Source organism: Cherax quadricarinatus, chromosome 19 (genome assembly GCF_038502225.1).
Source record: "Cherax quadricarinatus isolate ZL_2023a chromosome 19, ASM3850222v1, whole genome shotgun sequence".
Taxonomy (NCBI): domain Eukaryota; kingdom Metazoa; phylum Arthropoda; class Malacostraca; order Decapoda; family Parastacidae; genus Cherax; species Cherax quadricarinatus.
Window position 1 is genome coordinate 8,965,596 of NC_091310.1, and position 20,051 is coordinate 8,985,646.

The following is a 20,051-nucleotide window of genomic DNA, read 5'->3' on the forward strand; positions in this document are numbered from 1 at the left end:
ACTCTGTCCCCTCTCTCTTCGCCTTCATTCGCTCTTGTCTTCTCTTCAATTACCACCTTTCTATGTACATGTAGCATCTCACTTTTCCCTACCCCCCTGGGAAGTTCCAGCTGTTCGAGTCTGTTCTTTCTCTCTCCCTTGCTCGAAAGCCCAACTGTCTACGGTCGCTTCCCCCACTCTTTTTCTTTACCACTTCCACTCTCATTCTCATGCCATTGCTGTGTACACAGATGGCTCTAAGTCTTCTGACGGCGTAGGATTCGCAGCAGTGTTTCCGGACAGCGTCGTACAAGGGCATTTACTATCTTCGGCTAGTATTTTTACTGCTGAATTGTATGCCATCCTTACAGCACTTATCCGTATTACATCTATGCCTGTGTCATCATTTGTGGTTGTCTCAGACTCCCTTAATGCTTTACAGGCTATACAGAAATTTGATACACCTCACCCCTTAGTCCTCCGTATCCAACTTTGGCTACGCCGCATCTTTACCAAGCATAAAGATGATGTTTTTTGTTGGGTCCCTGGTCATGTTGACGTACAGGGCAATGAACAGGCAGACACTGCTGCGCGGTCAGCAGTACATGACCTACCAGTTTCTTATAGAGGTATTCCATTTACGGACTATTTTGCTGCAATATCTTCCCAACTTCACACCCGTTGGCAACAACATTGGTCTACTATGCTCGGCAACAAACTTCAATCTATTAAACCGAGTATAGGTTACTGGCCGTCTTCTTATCACCAGTGTCGAGGTTGGGAGACTACTCTCTCCCGTCTTCGCATTGGCCATACTCGTCTTACTCATGGATATCTCATGGAGAGGCGCCCTGCTCCTCTCTGTGAGAATTGCCAAGTTCCATTATCAGTCAGCCACATTCTGTTAGACTGCCCACTTTATCAACGAGCACGCAGAATTTACCTCCGTCGTCGTCTTCGCTCCGCTGCTCTCTCTTTACCTTCCCTTCTCGCTGATGGACCCACCTTTCATCCAGACTCTCTCATTGACTTTTTGACAACAACTGACTTACTTCACAAATTCTGGTACCTTCAGCCCTTTCTACCTCAATCTCTTGCTACCCTCTACCCCTGTACTATCCCCTGCCCCGCTGTTTTCTGTAACCTACTGATCATCCCTCCCCCCTTCTGACGCCCAATACCCTTGCTTCCTTCCCCACCCTGCAGCACTGTATAGCCCTTGTGGCTTAGCGCTTCTTTTTGATTATAATAATAATAATACACATTCTGTCTTGCCTCCAATTCTTTCAACAATAACCTTCCAAACACTTCTTGGTATACTCAGTAAACTTCTTCCTCTATAATCTTTACAGTCTCTTTTGTCCTTCCTTTTATATAAAGGAATTAAACATGCTGCCTGCCAATCCCAGGTACCTTCCCCTCTTTCATACATTTATTAAACATAAATATCAACCACTTCAACACTATATCCCCCCTCCTGTGGGTATCAAGTGATTTAGATAAAGAAAAATTGGATATCAAATTGGAGAGGAGGAGTATGGAAGAAGTGAATGTTTTCAGATATTTGGGAGTTGACATGTCAGCGGATGGATGTATGAAGGATGAGGTTAACCATAGAATTGATGAAGGGAAAAAGGTGAGTGGTGCGTTGAGGTATATGTGGAAACAAAAAACATTATCTGTGGAGGCAAAGAAGGAAATGTATGAAAGTATAGTGGTACCAACACTCTTACATGGGTGTGAAGCTTGGGTTGTAAATGCTGCAGCGAGGAGGCAGTGGAGATGTCCCGTCTAAGGGCAATGTGTTGTGTAAATGTTTTGCAGAGAATTCGGAGTGTGGAAATTAGGAGAAGGTGTGGAGTTAATAAAAGTATTAGTCAGAGGGCTGAAGAGGGTTCGTTGAGGTGGTTTGGTCATTTAGAGAGAATGGATCATAGTAGAATGACATGGAGAGCATATAAATCTGTAGGGGAAGGAAGGTGGGGTAGGGGTTGTCCTCGAAAAGGGAGAGAGGGGGTAAAGGAGGTTTTGTGGGTGAGGGGCTTGTACTTCCAGCAAGCATGTGTGAGCATGTTAGATAGAAGTGAACATAGACGAATGGTAATTGGGACCTAATGAGCTGTTGGAGTCTGAGCAGGGTAATATTTTGTGAAGGGATTCAGGGAAACTGTTTATTTTTACATAGGTGGCCTTGAGTACTGGAAATGGGAAGTACAATGCCTGCACTTTAGAGGAGGGGTTTGGGATATTGGCAGTTTGGAGGAATGTGTTGTGTATCTTTATACGTATATGCTTCTAAACTGTTGTATTCTGAGCACCTCTGCAAAAAGTGATTATGTATGAGTGAGGTGAAAGTGTTGAATGTTGATGAAAGTATTTTCTTTTTGAGGATTTTCTTTCTTTTTGGGTCACCCTGCCTCGGTGGGAGACGGCCAACGTGTTAAAAAAAAAAAAACTATAGTTTTACGTACAGAAAAGGGATGATGGCAAAAAAAGAAAAAAAAAATATACAAGTCAAAGCTTTTTTCTGATTTTAAAAGCTACATCTCTCCACTTTGGTCTTCCTTTTCCTCTCTTCCTCATTCTCATTCTCTTTTTTTTTTTACTTCTCTTCCAATTTTCTTTTCTATTAAAGTTTCATTTTAACTTTGTTTTAAAATGTTTTCTGTGAGAGTTTTGTAATGGCAAATAAGTAGCATATCTTTCCCAGATACCAGTGCAAGTTGTGCCGGGGCGTTGTTGAAGTACCAAAAGAATATTTCTGTCATATGGATGGACAAGGGTCACGAGCAGATAAATTCCAGCGGCCAGAATTGTGTTGCGGCAGCTACGAGTTCATTGCGACTCCAGAGTATTGCCGGGTAAGATCAACTACACTTTTCTTAAGCTCTTCTTCAACTGGTGAAATTTAAAAAGTGTTTTTTCTTCTTGAATTTGATGATACAATAAATTCTGCAGAAGTACCATCTCCAGCTGTTACTTTTAGTTTTGTACACTCGACCTCCACCACACCTGTGCCAAACAAGACCCACCACACCTGTGCCAAACAAGACCCACCACACCTGTGCCAAACAAGACCCCACCACACCTGTGCCAAACAAGACCCCACCACACCTGTGCCAAACAAGACCCACCACACCTGTGCCAAACAAGACCCCACCACACCTGTGCCAAACAAGACCCACCACACCTGTGCCAAACAAGACCCCACCACACCTGTGCCAAACAAGACCCACCACACCTGTGCCAAACAAGACCCACAACATCTGTGCCAAACAAGACCCACCACACCTGTGCCAAACAAGACCCACCACACCTGCACTGAATAAACAGGAACCCACCACACCTGCACTGAATGAACAGGAACCCACTACACCTGCACTGAATAAACAGGAACCCACCACACCTGCACTGAATAAACAGGAACCCACCACACCTGCACTGAATAAACAGGAACCCACCACACCTGCACTGAATAAACAGGAACCCACCACACCTGCACTGAATAAACAGGAACCCACCACACCTGCACTGAATAAACAGGAACCCACCACACCTGCACTGAATAAACAGGAACCCACCACACCTACACTGAATAAACAGGAACCCACCACACCTACACTGAATAAACAGGAACCCACCACACCTGCACTGAATAAACAGGAACCCACCACACCTACACTAAATAAATAGTAACCCACCACACCTGCACTGAATAAACAGGAACCCACCACACCTACACTGAATAAACAGGAACCCACCACACCTGCACTGAATAAACAGGAACCCACCACACCTACACTGAATAAATAGTAACCCACCACACCTACACTGAATAAAGAGGAACCCACCACACCTACACTGAATAAACATTAACCCACCACACCTGCACTGAATAAACAGGAACCCACCACACCTACACTGAATAAATAGTAACCCACCACACCTGCACTGAATAAACAGGAACCCACCACACCTACACTGAATAAACAGGAACCCACCACACCTGCACTGAATAAACAGGAACCCACCACACCTACACTGAATAAATAGTAACCCACCACACCTACACTGAATAAATAGTAACCCACCACACCTACACTGAATAAACAGGAACCCACCACACCTACACTGAATAAACAGGAACCCACCACACCTACACTGAATAAACAGGAACCCACCACACCTACACTGAATAAACAGGAACCCACCACACCTGCACTGAATAAACAGGAACCCACCACACCTACACTGAATAAATAGTAACCCACCACACCTGCACTGAATAAATAGTAACCCACCACACCTACACTGAATAAATAGTAACCCACCACATCTACACTGAATAAATAGTAACCCACCACACCTACACTGAATAAATAGTAACCCACCACACCTACACTGAATAAATAGTAACCCACCACACCTACACTGAATAAATAGTAACCCACCACACCTACACTGAATAAATAGTAACCCACCACACCTACACTGAATAAACAGGAACCCACCACACCTACACTGAATAAACAGGAACCCACCACACCTACACTGAATAAATAGTAACCCACCACACCTACTGAATAAACAGGAACCCACCACACCTACACTGAATAAACAGGAACCAACCTCACCTACACTGAATAAACAGGAACCCACCACACCTACACTGAATAAACAGGAACCCACCACACCTACACTGAATAAATAGTAACCCACCACACCTGCACTGAATAAACAGGAACCCACCACACCTACACAGAATAAACAGGAACCCCCCACCACCTGCACTGAATAAACAGGAACCCACCACACCTACACTGAATAAATAGTAACCCACCACACCTACACTGAATAAACAGGAACCCACCACACCTACACTGAATAAACAGGAACCCACCACACCTACACTGAATAAACAGGAACCCACCACACCTACACTGAATAAACAGGAACCCACCACACCTGCACTGAATAAACAGGAACCCACCACACCTGCACTGAATAAATAGTAGCCCACCACACCTGCACTGAATAAATAGTAACCCACCACATCTGCACTGAATAAATAGTAACCCACCACACCTACACTGAATAAATAGTAACCCACCACACCTACACTGAATAAATAGTAACCCACCACACCTACACTGAATAAATAGTAACCCACCACACCTACACTGAATAAACAGGAACCCACCACACCTACACTGAATAAACAGGAACCCACCACACCTACACTGAATAAACAGGAACCCACCACACCTACTGAATAAACAGGAACCCACCACACCTACACTGAATAAACAGGAACCCACCTCACCTACACTTAATAAACAGGAACCCACCACACCTACACTGAATAAACAGGAACCCACCACACCTACACTGAATAAATAGTAACCCACCACACCTGCACTGAATAAACAGGAACCCACCACACCTACACAGAATAAACAGGAACCCACCACACCTGCACTGAATAAACAGGAACCCACCACACCTACACTGAATAAATAGTAACCCACCACACCTACACTGAATAAACAGGAACCCACCACACCTACACTGAATAAACAGGAACCCACCACACCTACACTGAATAAACAGGAACCCACCACACCTACACTGAATAAACAGGAACCCACCACACCTGCACTGAATAAACAGGAACCCACCACACCTGCACTGAATAAATAGTAACCCACCACACCTGCACTGAATAAATAGTAACCCACCACATCTGCACTGAATAAATAGTAACCCACCACACCTACACTGAATAAATAGTAACCCACCACACCTACACTGAATAAATAGTAACCCACCACACCTACACTGAATAAATAGTAACCCACCACACCTACACTGAATAAACAGGAACCCACCACACCTACACTGAATAAACAGGAACCCACCACACCTACACTGAATAAACAGGAACCCACCACACCTACACTGAATAAACAGGAACCCACCACACCTACACTGAATAAACAGGAACCCACCACACCTACACTGAATAAACAGGAACCCACCACACCTACACTGAATAAACAGGAACCCACCACACCTACACTGAATAAACAGGAACCCACCACACCTACACTGAATAAATAGTAACCCACCACACCTACACTGAATAAACAGGAACCCACCACACCTACACTGAATAAATAGTAACCCACCACATCTACACTGAATAAACAGGAACCCACCACACCTACACTGAATAAACAGGAACCCACCACACCTACACTGAATAAACAGGAACCCACCACACCTACACTGAATAAACAGGAACCCACCACACCTGAATAAACAGGAACCCACCACACCTACACTGAATAAACAGGAACCCACCTCACCTACACTGAATAAACAGGAACCCACCACACCTACACTGAACAGGAACCCACCACACCTACACTGAATAAATAGTAACCCACCACACCTGCACTGAATAAACAGGAACCCACCACACCTACACAGAATAAACAGGAACCCACCACACCTGCACTGAATAAACAGGAACCCACCACACCTACACTGAATAAATAGTAACCCACCACACCTACACTGAATAAACAGGAACCCACCACACCTACACTGAATAAACAGGAACCCACCACACCTACACTGAATAAACAGGAACCCACCACACCTACACTGAATAAACAGGAACCCACCACACCTTCACTGAATAAACAGGAACCCACCACACCTGCACTGAATAAATAGTAACCCACCACAACTGCACTGAATAAATAGTAACCCACCACATCTGCACTGAATAAATAGTAACCCACCACACCTACACTGAATAAATAGTAACCCACCACACCTACACTGAATTAGTAACCCACCACACCTACACTGAATAAATAGTAACCCACCACACCTACACTGAATAAACAGGAACCCACCACACCTACACTGAATAAACAGGAACCCACCACAACTACACTGAATAAACAGGAACCCACCACACCTACACTGAATAAACAGGAACCCACCACACCTACACTGAATAAACAGGAACCCACCACACCTACACTGAATAAACAGGAACCCACCACACCTACACTGAATAAACAGGAACCCACCACACCTACACTGAATAAACAGGAACCCACCACACCTACACTGAATAAACAGGAACCCACCACACCTACACTGAATAAACAGGAACCCACCACACCTACACTGAATAAACAGGAACCCACCACACCTACACTGAATAAACAGGAACCCACCACACCTACACTGAATAAACAGGAACCCACCACACCTACACTGAATAAATAGTAACCCACCACATCTACACTGAATAAACAGGAACCCACCACACCTACACTGAATAAACAGGAACCCACCACACCTACACTGAATAAACAGGAACCCACCACACCTACACTGAATAAACAGGAACCCACCACACCTACACTGAATAAATAGTAACCCTCCACATCTACACTGAATAAACAGGAACCCACCACACCTACACTGAATAAATAGTAACCCACCACACCTACACTGAATAAATAGTAACCCACCACACCTACACTGAATAAATAGTAACCCACCACACCTACACTGAATAAACAGGAACCCACCACATCTACACTGAATAAATAGTAACCCACCACACCTACACTGAATAAATAGTAACCCACCACACCTACACTGAATAAATAGTAACCCACCACACCTACACTGAATAAATAGTAACCCACCACACCTACACTGAATAAACAGGAACCCACCACATCTACACTGAATAAACAGGAACCCACCACATCTACACTGAATAAATAGTAACCCACCACACCTACACTGAATAAATAGTAACCCACCACACCTACACTGAATAAATAGTAACCCACCACACCTACACTGAATAAATAGTAACCCACCACACCTAAACTGAATAAATAGTAACCCACCACACCTACACTGAATAAATAGTAACCCACCACACCTACACTGAATAAATAGTAACCCACCACACCTACACTGAATAAATAGTAACCCACCACACCTACACTGAATAAATAGTAACCCACCACACCTGCACTGAATAAATAGTAACCCACCACACCTGCACTGAATAAATAGTAACCCACCACATCTGCACTGAATAAATAGTAACCCACCACACCTGCACTGAATAAATAGTAACCCACCACACCTGCACTGAATAAATAGTAACCCACCACACCTGCACTGAATAAATAGTAACCCACCACACCTGCACTGAATAAATAGTAACCCACCACACCTGCACTGAATAAATAGTAACCCACCACACCTGCACTGAAGAAATAGTAACCCACCACACCTGCACTGAATAAATAGTAACCCACCACACCTGCACTGAATAAATAGTAACCCACCACACCTGCACTGAATAAATAGTAACCCACCACACCTGCACTGAATAAATAGTAACCCACCACACCTGCACTGAATAAATAGTAACCCACCACACCTGCACTGAATAAATAGTAACCCACCACACCTGCACTGAATAAATAGTAACCCACCACACCTGCACTGAATAAATAGTAACCCACCACACCTGCACTGAATAAATAGTAACCCACCACACCTGCACTGAATAAATAGTAACCCACCACACCTGCACTGAATAAATAGTAACCCACCACACCTGCACTGAATAAATAGTAACCCACCACACCTGCACTGATTAAATAGTAACCCACCACAACACCTGCACTGAATAAATAGTAACCCACCACAACACCTGCACTGAATAAATAGTAACCCACCACAACACCTGCACTGAATAAATAGTAACCCACCACACCTGCACTGAATAAATAGTAACCCACCACACCTGCACTGAATAAATAGTAACCCACCACACCTGCACTGAATAAATAGTAACCCACCACACCTGCACTGATTAAATAGTAACCCACCACAACACCTGCACTGAATAAATAGTAACCCACCACAACACCTGCACTGAATAAATAGTAACCCACCACAACACCTGCACTGAATAAATAGTAACCCACCACACCTGCACTGAATAAACAGGAACCCACCACACCTACTGAATAAACAGGAACCCACCACACCTACACTGAATAAACAGGAACCCACCACACCTACACTGAATAAACAGGAACCCACCACACCTACACTGAATAAATAGTAACCCACCACACCTACACTGAATAAACAGGAACCCACCACACCTACACTGAATAAACAGGAACCCACCACACCTACACTGAATAAACAGGAACCCACCACACCTACACTGAATAAACAGGAACCCACCACACCTGCACTGAATAAACAGGAACCCACCACACCTGCACTGAATAAATAGTAACCCACCACACCTGCACTGAATAAATAGTAACCCACCACATCTGCACTGAATAAATAGTAACCCACCACACCTACACTGAATAAATAGTAACCCACCACACCTACACTGAATAAATAGTAACCCACCACACCTACACTCAATAAATAGTAACCCACCACACCTACACTGAATAAACAGGAACCCACCACACCTACACTGAATAAACAGGAACCCACCACACCTACACTGAATAAACAGGAACCCACCACACCTACACTGAATAAACAGGAACCCACCACACCTACACTGAATAAACAGGAACCCACCACACCTACACTGAATAAACAGGAACCCACCACACCTACACTGAATAAACAGGAACCCACCACACCTACACTGAATAAACAGGAACCCACCACACCTACACTGAATAAACAGGAACCCACCACACCTACACTGAATAAACAGGAACCCACCACACCTACACTGAATAAACAGGAACCCACCACACCTACACTGAATAAACAGGAACCCACCACACCTACACTGAATAAACAGGAACCCACCACACCTACACTGAATAAACAGGAACCCACCACACCTACACTGAATAAATAGTAACCCACCACATCTACACTGAATAAACAGGAACCCACCACACCTACACTGAATAAACAGGAACCCACCACACCTACACTGAATAAACAGGAACCCACCACACCTACACTGAATAAACAGGAACCCACCACACCTACACTGAATAAACAGGAACCCACCACACCTACACTGAATAAATAGTAACCCACCACATCTACACTGAATAAACAGGAACCCACCACACCTACACTGAATAAATAGTAACCCACCACACCTACACTGAATAAATAGTAACCCACCACACCTACACTGAATAAATAGTAACCCACCACACCTACACTGAATAAACAGGAACCCACCACATCTACACTGAATAAATAGTAACCCACCACACCTACACTAAAATAGTAACCCACCACACCTACACTGAATAAATAGTAACCCACCACACCTACACTGAATAAATAGTAACCCACCACACCTACACTGAATAAACAGGAACCCACCACATCTACACTGAATAAACAGGAACCCACCACATCTACACTGAATAAATAGTAACCCACCACACCTACACTGAATAAATAGTAACCCACCACACCTACACTGAATAAATAGTAACCCACCACACCTACACTGAATAAATAGTAACCCACCACACCTACACTGAATAAATAGTAACCCACCACACCTACACTGAATAAATAGTAACCCACCACACCTACACTGAATAAATAGTAACCCACCACACCTACACTGAATAAATAGTAACCCACCACACCTGCACTGAATAAATAGTAATCCACCACACCTGCACTGAATAAATAGTAACCCACCACATCTGCACTGAATAAATAGTAACCCACCACACCTGCACTGAATAAATAGTAACCCACCACACCTGCACTGAATAAATAGTAACCCACCACACCTGCACTGAATAAATAGTAACCCACCACACCTGCACTGAAGAAATAGTAACCCACCACACCTGCACTGAATAAATAGTAACCCACCACACCTGCACTGAAGAAATAGTAACCCACCACACCTGCACTGAATAAATAGTAACCCACCACACCTGCACTGAATAAATAGTAACCCACCACACCTGCACTGAATAAATAGTAACCCACCACACCTGCACTGAATAAATAGTAACCCACCACACCTGCACTGAATAAATAGTAACCCACCACACCTGCACTGAATAGTAACCCACCACACCTGCACTGAATAAATAGTAACCCACCACACCTGCACTGAATAAATAGTAACCCACCACACCTGCACTGAATAAATAGTAACCCACCACACCTGCACTGAATAAATAGTAACCCACCACACCTGCACTGAATAAATAGTAACCCACCACACCTGCACTGAATAAATAGTAACCCACCACACCTGCACTGAATAAATAGTAACCCACCACACCTGCACTCAATAAATAGTAACCCACCACACCTGCACTGAATAAATAGTAACCCACCACACCTGCACTGAATAAATAGTAACCCACCACACCTGCACTGATTAAATAGTAACCCACCACAACACCTGCACTGAATAAATAGTAACCCACCACAACACCTGCACTGAATAAATAGTAACCCACCACAACACCTGCACTGAATAAATAGTAACCCACCACACCTGCACTGAATAAACAGGAACCCACCACACCTACACTGAATAAACAGGAACCCACCACACCTACACTGAATAAACAGGAACCCACCACACCTACACTGAATAAACAGGAACCCACCACACTTACACTGAATAAACAGGAACCCACCACACCTACACTGCATAAACAGGAACCCACCACACCTTCACTGCATAAACAGGAACCCACCACACCTACACTGAATAAACAGGAACCCACCACACTCACACCAAACAAATTGGAAGCAGTGCACCTGCATCAGATAACTATGTATCAAATTTCAATAAATTTTGTTAAATGTGCAGCATCTCCTTAACGATGGAGTTCCATTCCTAAGACCACGTCGGTAAATGAGTTCATCACTAAGTGAGGAGCATGCTATAATGGTAGTGGGTTTGTGTCAACCATTTTTTTTATATTGTTTTAATGTCACCTTTGCACCAATTATAACATTTCTGGTGTATTTTTAAGTGTTTATTCAGTAGTATACTGTATATTGTAATGAGCAGAATAGAGGAAATCAGCTCTAATATACATTATTTAGGTATGCATACTGGTCAGAGCCCGTCGTAAGTCCAAGTCGTCGGTAAACGAGTACATCGCTAAGTGAGAGGCTGTATTTTAACCCTTTGACTGTTTTGGTCATATATATGCGTCTTACGAGCCACTGTGTTTGACTTACTTGTACGCATAAATTCTAGCAGCTTCAAATCAAGCGGGAGAAAGCTGGTAGGCCTACATGAGAGAGAATGGGTCTGAGTGGTGGGTGTGCACCTTGTGAAAACAATCGGGGACGCGATGGTGAATTGTGGGAACGCCATCTTGGTAGTCTATTTTCACCAAGCCTCGCAGTAAGAAGTACCTCACTACTCGGCGGATTGGAGGTCTTTTGTTCCCAAGTGATAGCTCTAACAGTGATGGAAGTGTCAGTGAAAGTGAATTTCATGGTTTTGGAGTGGGTGTGACCGAATGCAGCACCCAGGATAACTTAGTGATGAAAATCCAGATGACCCACAGCCATCCACATCTGGTGCTGGGCCATCTCATTCAAATTCATCTGTACCAGGACGAAAGAGGGAACTATTTGCCCGTGTACAAGACTCAGATGTGAGCAGTGAAAGTGAGTGATAGTGATTTCAAAGCTATTGAAAGCAGTTCTAGTTGCTATAGTGAGGGTGAATATTCTCCATTGAAGCGGCAGTATATACAACGTAGCATGCGTTCTGGTAGTGTCGTATGTTGTTCCAAGGGGAAGGAGTAAATCTGGGAGTACATCCCGTGGCCCTGCACCATGAACTGATAGTGAAGATGACGATATTGTTACAGTGGGTATGAGTGATGCGAGTGAGGCAGCAGGTGGTGATAGTGGAGGTGGCATGAGTTGTGTGGCACCAGCAGTGGGCCACATTACTACTGACTAACTCAGCACAACCACAACCAGCCTCAACCAACCCCACACCCCCACAACCTGCACAACCACAACCACATTACAATATCCAGGACCCACCAGCAGACAGCATCTGGGATTGGCAGCAAGGTGACAATTTTGTTCCCAATCCACACGACTTAGATGAAACAGAGTGGAATCCAGCCATCGTGTACACTTGGGAACAATGCTAATGAACTGGAATGCTTTCAGTTAATCTTAGATGAACCCCTGATGGACATTGTCAGGGAAAGCAATACATACTTTGAGTACACCATGGCAAACAATTCTTTCTCCAAGATCATGCCTACACCAGTGGAAGGACACAACTGTGGCAGAGCTGTATCTGTTCTTTGCCACAATACTGCTTATGCCACATGTGTATAAGCACATTGTCAGTACATACTGGTTGACAGACCACCTGATTTCAATCCCAGCTTTTGGTGACATACTTGGAGTTTACCTGGAGAGAGTTCCAGGGGTCAACGCCCCCGCTGCCTGGTCTGTGACCAGGTCTCCTGGTGGATCAGAGCCTGATCAACCAGGCTGTTACTGCTGGCTGCATGCAATCCAATGTATGAGCCACAGCCCGGCTGGTCAGGTACTGACTTTAGGTGCTTGTCCAGTACCTGCTTGAAGACAGCCAGGGGTCTATTGGTAATCCCCCTTATGTATGCTGGGAGACAGTTGAACAGTCTCGGGGCCCATGACACTTATTGTATTGTCTCTTAACGTGCTAGTGACACCCCTGCTTATCATTGGGGGATGTTGCATCGTCTGCAGAGTCTTTTGCTTTTGTCGAGTGATTTTCGTGTGCAAGTTCGGTACTAGTCCCTCTAGGATTTTCCAGGTGTATATAATCATGTATCTCTCTGTCTACATTCCAGGGAGTACAGGTTCAGGAACTTCAAGCGCTCCCAGTAATTGAGGTGTTTTATCTCCATTATGCGCGCCGTGAAGGTTCTCTGTACATTTTCTAGGTCAGCAATTTCACCTGCCTTGAAAGGTGCTGTTATTGTGCAGCAATATTCCAGCCTTGATAGAACAAGCAACCTAAAGAGTGTCATCATGGGCTTGGCATCCCTAGTTTTGAAGGTTCTCATTATCCATCCTGTCATTTTTCTAGCAGATGCAATTGATACAATGCTATGGCCCTTAAAGGTGAGATCCTCCGACATGATCACTCCCAGGTCTTTGACGTTGGTTTTTCGCTCTAATTTGTGGAAAGAATTGGTTTTATACCCTGATGATGTTTAAATTTCCTCATGTTTACCATATTGGAGTAATTGAAATTTCTCATCGTTGAACTTCATATTGTTTTCTGCAGCCCACTGAAAGATTTGGTTGATGTCCGCCTGGAGCCTTGCAGTGTCTGCAATGGAAGACACTGTCGTGCAGATTTGGGTGTCATCTGCAAAGGAAGACACTGTGCTGTGGCTGACATCCTTGTTTATGTCAGATATGAGGATGTGAAACAAGATGGGAGCGTGTACTGTGCCTTGTGGAACAGAGCTTTTCACCGTAGCTGCCTCAGACTACTATTTGTGTTCTGTTTGTGAGGAAATTATAGATCCATCTTCAAACTTTTCCTGTTATTTCTTTAGCACGCATTTTGTGCGCTATTACGCCATGGTCACACTTGTCAAAGGCTTTTGCAAAGTCTCTATATATTACATCTGCATTCTTTTTGTCTTCTGGTGCATCTAGGACCTTGTCATGGTGATACAGTAGCTGAGACAGGCAGGAGCGACCTGCTCTAAACCCATGTTGCCCTGGGTTGTGTAATTGATGGGTATCTAGATGGATGGCGATCTTGCTCCTTAGGACCCTTTCAAATATTTTTATGATATGGGATGTTAGTGCTATCGGTCTGTAGTTCTTTGCTATTGCTATACTGTCCCCTTTGTGGAGTGGGGCTATATCTATTGTTTTTAGTAACTGTGGGATGACCCCTTTGTCCATGCTCCCTCTCCTTAGGATGGTAAAAGCTTGTGATAGATGCTTCTTGCAGTTCTTGATGAACACGGAGTTCCATGAGTCTGGCCCTGGGGCAAAGTGCATGGGCATGTCATTTATTGCCTGTTCGAAGTCACTTGTCATCGGGATAATATCATATAGTCTTGTGTTAACCAAATTCTGTGGCTTTCATAAAAAAATCATTTTGATTCTCGACTCTGTCTGGTTAGCGGCTTGCTAAAAATTGATTCATATTGGGACTTGAGTAGCTCACTGATTTCCTTGCTGTCATCTGTGTAGGACCCATCTTGTTTAAGTAGGGGCCCAATACTGGATGTTGTTCTCGACTTTGATTTGGCATAAGAAAAGAAATACTTCGGGTTCCTTTCGATTTCATTTATGGCTTTTAGTTCTTCCCGCGATTCCTGACTCCTATAAGATTCCTTTAGCTTAAGTTCGATGTTTGCTATTTCTCTGACCAGTGACTCCCTACGCATTTCAGATATATTGACCTCTTTTAGCTGCTCTGTTATTCTTTTCCATAGCCTGTAAAGGGAGCACTTGTCTCTTTCTATTTTACATCTACTCCTCCTTTTTCTTAAAGGAATAAGCCTTGAGCATACATCGAGTGCCACCAAGTTAATCTGTTCTAGGCATAAGTTGGGATCTGTGTTGCTTAGTCTGTCTTCCCAGCTTATATCATTTAGGACTTGATTTACTTGGTCCCACTTTGTTCTTGTTATTGAAGTTGAATTTAGTGAATGCTCCCTCGTGACTAATCTCATTTTCTCGGTCTGGGGCTCCGCGCATACATGTCTGAACCTCGATTATGTTGTAATCTGAGTATATTGTTTTTGATATGGTGACATTTCGTATCAGATCATCATTGTTAGTGAAGATGAGGTCTAGTGTATTCTCCAGTCTAGTAGGCTGTATTATTTGCTGGTTTAAGTTTAATTATGTGCAGAGATTTAAAAGCTGTGTGTACTCACCTAGTTGTACTCACCTAGTTGAGGTTGCAGGGGTCGAGTCCAAGCTCCTGGCCCCGCCTCTTCACTGGTCGCTACTAGGTCACTCTCCCTGAACCATGAGCTCCATCGTACCTCTGCTTAAAGCTACGTATGGATCCTGCCTCCACTACATCGCTTCCCAAACTATTCCACTTCCTGACTATTCTGTGGCTGAAGAAATACTTCCTAACATCCCTTTGATTCATCTGTGTCTTCAGCTTCCAACTGTGTCCCCGTGTTGCTGTGTCCAGTCTCTGGAACATCCTGTCTTTGTCCACCTTGTCAATTCCTCTCAGTATTTTGTAAGTCGTTATCATGTCCCCCCTATCTCTCCTGTCCTCCAGTGTCGTCAGGTTGATTTCCCTTAACCTCTCCTCATAGGACATACCTCTTAACTCTGGGACTAGTCTTGTTGCAAACCTTTGCACTTTCTCTAGTTTCTTTACGTGCTTGGCTAGGTGTGGGTTCCAAACTGGTGCCGCATACTCCAATATGGGCCTAACGTACACAGTGTACAGGGTCCTGAACGATTCCTTATTAAGATGTCGGAATGCTGTTCCGAGGTTTGCCAGGCGCCCATATGCTGCGGCAGTTATTTGGTTGATGTGCGCTTCAGGAGATGTGCCTGGTGTTATACTCACCCCAAGATCTTTTTCCTTGAGTGATGTTTGTAATCTCTGGCCCCCTAGACTGTACTCCGTCTGCAGTCTTCTTTGCCCTTCCCCAATCCTCATGACTTTGCACTTGGTGGGATTGAACTCCAGGAGCCAGTTGCTGGACCAGGTCTGCAGCCTGTCCAGATCCCTTTGTATTTCTGCCTGGTCTTCGATCGCATGAACTCTTCTCATCAACTTCACGTCATTTGCAAACAGGGACACCTCGGAGTTTATTCCTTCCGTCATGTCGTTCACAAATACCAGAAACAGCACTGGTCCTAGGACTGACCCCTGTGGGACCCCGCTGGTCACAGGTGCCCACTCTGACACCTCGCCACGTACCATTACTCGGTGCTGTCTTCCTGACAAGTATTCCCTGATCCATTGCAGTGCCTTCCCTGTTATCCCTGCTTGGTCCTCCAGTTTTTGCACTAATCTCTTGTGTGGTACTGTGTCAAACACCTTCTTGCAGTCCAAGAAAATGCAATCCACCCACCCCTCCCTCTCTTGTCTTACTGCTGTCACCATGTCATAGAACTCCAGTAGGTTTGTGACAGGATTTCCCGTCTCTGAAACCATGTTGGCTGCTGGTGATGAGATCATTCCTTTCTAGATGTTCAACCATTCTTCTCCTGACAATCTTTTCCATGATTTTGCATGCTATACATGTCAGTGACACTGGTCTGTAGTTTAGTGCTTCATGTCTGTCTCCTTTTTTAAAGATTGGGACCACATTTGCTGTCTTCCATGCCTCAGGCAATCTCCCTGTTTCGATAGATGTATTGAATATTGCTGTTAGGGGTACACATAGCGCCTCTGCTCCCTCTCTCAGGACCCATGGAGAGATGTTATCTGGCCCCATTGCCTTTGAGGTATCTAGCTCACTCAGAAGCCTCTTCACTTCTTCCTCGGTTGTGTGTACTGTGTCCAGCACATGGTGGTGTACCCCACCTCTCTGTCTTTCTGGAGCCCCTTTTGTCTCCTCTGTGAACACTTTTTTGAATCTCTTGTTGAGTTCCTCACATACTTCACGGTCATTTCTTGTTGTCTCTCCTCTTTCCTTCCTTAGCCTGATTACCTGATCCTTGACGGTTGTTTTCTTCCTGATGTGGCTGTATAACAGCTTCGGGTCAGATTTGGCTTTCGCTGCTATGTCGTTTTCATATTGACGTTGGGCCTCCCTTCTTATCTGTGCCTATTCGTTTCTGGCTCTACGACTGCTCTCCTTATTCTCCTGGGTCCTTTGCCTTCTATATTTCTTCCATTCCCTAGCACACTTGGTTTTTGCCTCCTTGCATCTTTGGGTGAACCATGGGCTCATCCTGGCTTTTTCATTATTCCTGTTACCCTTGGGTTCAAACCTCTCCTCAGCCTCCTTGCACATTGTTGCTACATATTCCATCATCTCATTAACTGGCTTCCCTGCCAGTTCTCTCTCCCACTGAACCTCATTCAGGAAGTTCCTCATTCCTGTGTAGTCCCCTTTCCTGTAGTTTGGTTTCATTTGTCCTGGCCTTCCTGCTTCCCCCTCCACTTGTAGCTCTACTGTGTATTCGAAGCTCAAAACCACATGATCGCTGGCCCCAAGGGGTCTTTCATATGTGATGTCCTCAATATCTGCACTACTCAAGGTGAATACTAAGTCCAGTCTTGCTGGTTCATCATCTCCTCTCTCTCTCTTGTAGTGTCCCTTACGTGTTGGTACTTGAAGTTTTCCAGTACCACCTCCATCATCTTAGCCCTCCATGTATCTTGGCCCCCATGTGGCTCCAAGTTCTCCCATTCGATCTCCTTGTGGTTAAAGTTGCCCATGATCAGGAGCTTTGCCCTGCATGCATGAGCTCTTCTGGCCACTGCAGCCAGTGTGTCAACCATCGCTCTATTGCTCTCGTCATACTCTTGCCTTGGCCTCCTGCTGTTCTGTGGTGGGTTATGCATCACTGCAATTATCACCTTGGGACCTCCAGAGTGAAGCGTTCCCGCTATGTAATCACTTTCTTCTCCGCTGTCTCCTCTCTCCAGCTCATCAAAATTCCATCGGTGTTTGATCAGCATTGCCACTCCTCCACCCACCCTGTTCCTTCTGTCTTTTCTCAGGATCTGGTATCCCGCTGGAAAGATGGCATCTGTTATCATACCTGTAAGCTTGGTTTCTGTGATCGCTATGATGTCTGGTGATACCTCTTTGACTCTTTCGTGCCACTCCTCCCACTTGTTTGTTATTCCATCAGCGTTTGTGTACCATACCTTCAGTTTCCTTTCCAACACTGTGGTTTGGGGGGCCTGTGGGGGTGGGAGACCTGGTAGTATACTGTGAGATTCTGTGGTTGGGGGTTGGGTGGAAGCTGTGGGTATGGATTGTATTGTGTGTTGGGATGGTGTGATAGGTTGTGGGGTTCTGAGGATAGTTGTGTGTGTGCTTGCCCTTGCTGCTCTGTTCTGCTCTGACTGACCTCTGCTGGTTCCATCCTTGTCTCCTTTCCTATCTCCTTTCGCTTTTTTGTCCTCTCCCTCAGCTGCTGTCTCTCTCTCTGTGTTCTGTCTCTGTCTAGGAACACCTTCTTGTACTCTTCCGAGCTTTTCAATCGTGGTTTCTCTTGGAGGATCCTGTTCCGCACTGTTTCTGTCCTGAGAATCAGCTTGATCGGTCGGTTTCTCCCCTTCAAGTACCCCCCTATTCTCTGAAAATTTACAATCTCATCCATGTCTTCTCCCCCTATTTCCGTGATGATTTTCTCAATCTCCTTTCTTTCTTTCTTCCTGCCGTCTTTCAGTGTGTGTCCTTTCCTCTCTCTCCCGATGCCCATGGATAATCACTGATTTTGCCCTTTCCTTCTCCCATTGCCTCTCCCTCTGTGACTCTGGTTCATGTCTGTATGTGGTCATTTTCTCCCTTGATTTTTCCAGTGGCTCTTGGTAGCATGGTTGTGCCTCAGCATTCGACCTATCTCCCTCTCCATCTGCACCCATCTGCTCTTCCCTTCCACTCCCTGGCCCTTCTTTGCAGGCTGATATGACCTTAGCATAATTCATATCTCCTTCCTTCCTGTTCAGCCTCTCATCTTCGTATGGTGTGTCTTCTCTGGTCACTGCCCCTGAGACTTGCTTCAGCCTGTTTACCTCAAATTCTAGGACCTTTACCCTGGCTACTGCAGTTTCGACTTGTGCCTCCCAATTCTTCGTCTCCTTCTCCAGCCTCTTTTCCCATTTCACAGAGAGCTCTTTCTCCATTTTTTCAGAAAGCTCTCCTAATTTTCTCTCCCATTCTTGCTCTATCCTTTTCCACTGTTCCTCCATCCATTCCTCCCTACCAGTACCATTGTCATCTGATCCCTGATTCCTGCGAGTCCCAACCATTTTTTTTTTTAGTGAAAGAGAGAAAGAGAAAAAGAAAAAGGGGGAGAGAGTG

General features: G+C 44.8%; 1 protein-coding gene across 1 annotated transcript in view; it reads left to right on the top strand.

Annotated features, from left to right (window-relative positions):
- Nucleotides 1–20,051, top strand: part of Sec24CD (Secretory 24CD) — a gene marked incomplete at its 3' end in the record, with an annotated part of 157,089 nt that overhangs the window by 26,830 nt on the left and 110,208 nt on the right. Inside the window, 1 exon segment of the mRNA XM_070086547.1 lies at nucleotides 2,690–2,840. Coding sequence (XP_069942648.1) covers nucleotides 2,690–2,840 — 151 coding nt within the window.